Genomic DNA, 5,336 nt, shown 5'->3' on the forward strand with positions numbered 1-5,336 from the left:
ATAAGAATGCCTCTGATACTTCTGAGGAATATCTCAAACAAGTGAATAAGAATGCCTCTGATAAAGTATGCAAAAGGCTTATTTCTTCTCTAACTGAGTACTTGGTTCTGAAACTTAGCTAGATCAGAGGCTTCATTCAAGGCCTCGTCTCGTTATGTTCTCATGAAACGTGATTTTGATCTTCTTGAGCCTGGCTAAGACATTATTCATGCTAACCCTCTCCTCGGGTATGTCTGCGGTGCATTCTAGAGCTAATCCCAAGAGGGATGTCAAACAATTCTTTATAGCAGCAAAACATTCTTCTTCCTTTTCTCTTAGTAAATTAGCATCTACAACCTCCAGTATTTCACTAGGGTAAGACTCGCATATTCAATGCTTCAAACTCAGTTCTCCCTGAAATAGATCATCTGTGGGCTTCTTTCTTGTAAATGTTTCCATCAACAGAATTCCATAACTGTAAACATCCGCCATTGCAGATACTATATCAGCCGAACCATACTCTGACATTTGTAATAACAAATTTTTATTAGAAAGTAACAATTAGGGGTGAGATTTAGTAGGGGTGAGGAAAAAAACTTACATTCATATTTCTTCATTATCCTTTTTTTTTTTTTTTTTGGGTATGTTATTCCTTTTCTCACTATTAATAGCTACCAATTGATATATAAAATTTATTTCTAGATGGAGAAAAAATGAAAAATGCACAGAAGTCCCGTATCAGTTAATTTACCACAAACTTGTATGCCAAACGAATCAAAAAGAAAAAGGAAGAACAAAAAATTTATGTTGCATATTATATGTTTACATCTTAATTTCTTTATTGTAGAGGGAACATACCTGGTGCCACATACCCAATGGTGCCTAATGTCTTTGTTTGTGCCATTGACTTGTTCTCCATCAAGAGCTTCGCTATGCCGAAATCACTTACGTGTGCAACCATGTCTTCATCTAACATAATGTTGCTTGGCTTCAAGTCACAATGCACCACGGGGGTTGAACAACTGTGATGGAGATACTCTACTGCAGATGCAACATCTATCATAAATGCACAACCTTTGGACAATATCCAAGCAATAGTTGTGAGTGTACAACCACCTGTCAAGGTTCCCGTTAGGCATATATTGTAGCACCAAGGCTTTGAAATCAAGGTTAGAACAACTGCTGATTATTTTGACAAGATTTCGGTGGCGAATGTTGCGCATTATTTCGCACTTTGCATCGAAACTCTTGAATGCACCTTGTTGCACTAAATTGAAAACCTTAACAGCAGCAACCATCCCATCAGCGAATACCGCTTTGTATACCGAACCAAGGCCTCCCTTACCAATCAAATTGTCTTCACTCAAGTAGTTTGTTGAATAAAGAATCTCTTGGTGTGATACCCTTCTATGTGTTACACCAGGTGGTGAATCACATTGGAATGGAAGTAGCTTGCTTTTGTTTTTGCATCTTAGCAACCCAATCAGAAAAGCAACAGCAATTATCAATGAGGCAATTGGTGGTACAATATATTTTAGAAGAATTTCTGTCTTCCGTGATTTTTTGGGGCTTCTGCATGCTCTGACATGGAATTGAGGTGCTCCACATAGTGCATAATTATGCACGAAAGCTTCATACGTGAAATTTGCAAAAGGTACTCCACTTGGAATTTCTCCACTTAGTCTATTGAAAGAAACATTTATATACTTGAGATACAAAAGTTTCTCCAATGACTTGGGGATTGCACCAGAAAAATTGTTCCGTGACAGATCTAATTGTTCCAAACTTATCAAATCAGAAAATGATTGGGGTATAGGACCCTGTAGTCTGTTTTCTGACATGGAGAAGTTGGCCAGGCTCTGAAGTTGCCCAATTGTGTTTGGAATTTTTCCTGTGAACTGATTCTTTGATAGATCCAACCGCGTAACATGCTTCAAGTTACCAATTTCTGGAGCTAGAGAACCAGTTAGACTATTAGAAGACAATCCCAGGACAATGATATCCTTAAGGTTCCACAAAGTCGATGGAATTTCGGAAGTTAAGGCATTGGTATCTAAAAGGAGTATTCTCAACGAAGTAAGGTTCCCAAAGCATCTCGGGATTGATCTAGAAATTTTATTTCCATACAACCTTAACTCACTCAAGCTTGTTAAATCACAAAGTCCGCTTGTTATCGCGCCTTACAATTTAGTACCAACAGTTTCCAACATCTGGAGTTTCAGTAGCTGTCCAAATGTTACCGGGATTGACCGTGACAAGTCATCACCTCCTAGAGCCAATAGAATCAAGTTGCTCAGATTTCCAATTTCTCTAGGAATTATACCTTTTAGTTGGCAGCCACCTGCAGTAATTTCTTCAAGAGAGCTGGAGAAATTTCCTATGGATTTTGGAAGAATACCATTTAAAGGATTAAATTCTATGGTCAGTGATTTCAGAAGCCTGCAATTTGTTAATGAAGTGAGAAAACTTAGTTCTAGTGTCGATGGATCATTTTTCAACTGATTCAATCCTAAACCAACAACTTGGAGGTGGCTTAAATTCCCGAGAGTAGTGGGAATGCTACCTATGAACAAGTTACTGGACAGATCAATATCAACTAGTTGGGAGGCATTTGAGATTGAGTTGGGAATTATTCCAGAGACTTGGTTGCCACCAAGATATAGAGTACGAAGATTTGGAAGCCAAAGGTTAACACTTGATGGAAGATTTCCTGAAAGTTGATTATCTGCGAGGGCTATGCTTTCTAATCTACTTATGTTGAAGAGTGACAATGGTATTTCACCCATAAGTTTTTTTAAAGAAAGTACTAACATTATCAAATTTGAGAGTTGCCCCAATTGCCAAGGAATGATACCATGAAAATTGTTCCAACCCAAATCAATCTCCTCTAACATGGACATATAAGCAATTGAAAGTGGAATTTCACCTTTCAAGTTATTTGTAGCAACAGATAAAACTTGAAGTGCAGACAAGCTCCCAATGTCAATTGGCATGCTTCCTGTGAAATTATTAAATGATAGATCAAGTTCTTTAAGTGCCTTACAATGGGAGAGTCCAGAAGAGATATAGCCAGTGAGTTGGTTTGTGGTAAGATAAATGAGTTCAAGCCTCGGATTTTGGCGACATAGACCCTTAGGCAGACCACCAGAGATTTTGTTGTAGGAGAGATCAAATTCTACAAGTGAACAGATGTTGAAGATTGTATCTGGTAATTCACCTGCAAGAAAAGTGAAGACAAGAAGCTTAGAGATTGCAAAATTGAAAGATACGTTTATTTTGTTATATCCTATAAAAATGGAAAATTACCAACTGAAGGTGAAATTATACCAGTCAGGCTGTTATCACCAAGATATAAAAACCGAAGCTTAGATAAGTATCATTAGTTACCGATTCCCCAAGGCAACTGTCCTGTAAATTCATTGTATGACAGTGATATATTTTGAACTTCAGTACATTTGGGTAAGCTAGTAGGAAGCTTCCCACCTAGCTGATTCTGTGAAAGATATAGCCCTTCAAGCTTTGAGAGATTTTTGCACATGTCCACTGGAAGAGTACCAGACAGCTTATTGTTAGTGAGGGCAATCTTTTGCAAAGAAGAAATGTTGAAGATGGTGGAAGGAATGAATTCTGAAATGTTATTATAACTGATGTATAATATCTTCAACTTGGGAAGATATCCTATCTCTCGGGGGATAGATCCTGTGAAATAGTTGTAAGAGAGAAGCAAGTATTCAAGCTTGGTTAGAATTCTGAAACTTGTTGGAATTTTACCACTAAACTCATTGACGCGAAAATTGATTGATTTTAGTCGATGCAAACGACCTAGTTCACCAGGGAGATGGCCACGAAAGCTGTTCTCACTGATATCAAAGAAACTGAGGAATGAGAGGTTGCCAACTTCTTTGGGGATGGTACCTCTAAGACCCATATTTGAAAGATTCAAGGCTGTCACTCTTTGGCGCCTACGGCTGCAAGAAACACCAACCCAATTGCAAAAGGAGGTGCCTTTTGACCAATTTGTTGCCAGAACATTACTAGGATCAAAGGTAATATGAGCTTTGAAGGCTAGAAGTGCATACTCTTTTTTTTGGATAAGTTAAAATATATTAGAAAAACGTTCAAAAGGGGAACGTGTCCCTAATACACAAAAACGAAAGAGCAAAAGCCAAACTTACGGACCAACAGAGTCCAATAGAACAAAAAAATCATCAATCGAGGAGCAAGTGCTGCCTCTAACATAATAGAAAAGAGAACGAAGAATAAGAGACTTAAGGTTTGCAAAAGAAGATTCCTTCCCTTAATTTTCTGTTATTTCGCTCTCTCCAAATATACCACCAAACACAATGTGGGGCGACCCTCCAAAAATCACGAGCATGACCAGAAACAGGGCAGCTTCTCCAAGCGTTAATTAATTGGAAAGAGTGCTTAGGCATTACCCACTGAACGCCAAAAATACTGAATATGAGATTCCAACAATCAGATGCAACAGGACAATGCATAAGAAGATGGTTCACGGACTCGTCATCAGCTTTACAGAGACAGCACCAGTTAGCAATGCTATTACCTCTCTTACGCAGATTATCCAATGTTAGAATTTTTCCCCAGGTGGCAGTCCAAACAAAGAAGGCAACTCTAATAGGAGCGCCAAATAGACTTCCATGGGAAATTATGTCCAATAAAATTAGACAAACACAAGAACATGGATTGAACTTCGTATCTACCATGAAGAGAGGGGGTCCACAAAAGATCATCACAACCTCTGCCAACATCCTTCTGTCTATACAACAGGTCCAAAAAGACGCAAACTTCTGGTAGAAGTGCATACTCATCTGTGACGCTGGTTGAAGACACAGCCAGGCAAGTCACAAATGAGTATATTAGAAACAATAACAATACTACACCCATGACTGTAAAAGTAGTAAATATTGTTTGGTGTTGAGATTAAATTTGGAGTTAGAACTGAATTGGAATTTTAATTTTTAATTGTAAATTTATAGCAGTTCCACATAACTAGAGTATCCTAGTAGTCTTTTTGTCTGTTGCTCTGTGATTTCCTCATTGACAGCAGTGTGTGAAAGTGAGAGTCAATATTGGAATGGTTTAGAAATGCTTCCTCATTGATGTAAGAGGGGGAGTCTTTAACGTAATTTATGCTTCAACATCCATAGCAATGAATTGGGAGTGTGATTCTGTCAAATTGTAAATCAATGATTTGAAATTCCACATAATACACAATACTATTCTTTGTTCAGTTGTGGAATTCATCCCAAATTCTTTATAGATTTCCATAACCATTATTTGGTCTCCTCAAAAGAAATGTGACCACAAAATCTGTGTGTGTGTGTGTGTGTGTGAAA

At 37.9% G+C, this 5,336-nt stretch overlaps 1 protein-coding gene across 1 annotated transcript; it reads right to left on the reverse strand.

The window, feature by feature from the left end:
- Positions 1 to 369: 369 nt before the first annotated feature.
- Positions 370 to 4,884, reverse strand: LOC132313913 (LRR receptor-like serine/threonine-protein kinase EFR). The gene is made up of 7 exons (XM_059812848.1): positions 4,737 to 4,884; positions 4,155 to 4,211; positions 3,367 to 4,059; positions 2,174 to 3,196; positions 1,238 to 2,032; positions 838 to 1,095; positions 370 to 500 (listed from the first exon to the last, which is right to left on the reverse strand). Exons 1-7 carry the CDS (start codon positions 4,882 to 4,884, stop codon positions 370 to 372), a joined length of 3,105 nt encoding a protein of 1,034 aa, XP_059668831.1.
- Positions 4,885 to 5,336: the final 452 nt, after the last annotated feature.

This window comes from Cornus florida, unplaced genomic scaffold (assembly GCF_030987335.1).
Source record: "Cornus florida cultivar Cherokee Brave unplaced genomic scaffold, ASM3098733v1 CherokeeBrave_3.0.0_Hap2_Chr06, whole genome shotgun sequence".
NCBI classification, from domain to species: domain Eukaryota; kingdom Viridiplantae; phylum Streptophyta; class Magnoliopsida; order Cornales; family Cornaceae; genus Cornus; species Cornus florida.

Coding starts and splice junctions, on each gene's coding strand:
- LOC132313913 (XM_059812848.1), bottom strand. CDS start 4,884: ATGGGTGTAGTATTGTTATTGTTTCTAATATACTCATTTGTGACTTGC. Junction 4,060..4,154: donor CTATTGGACTCTGTTGGTCC/GTAAGTTTGGCT, acceptor TCCAAAAAAAAG/AGTATGCACTTCTAGCCTTC. Junction 501..837: donor CATTGGGTATGTGGCACCAG/GTATGTTCCCTC, acceptor TACAAATGTCAG/AGTATGGTTCGGCTGATATA.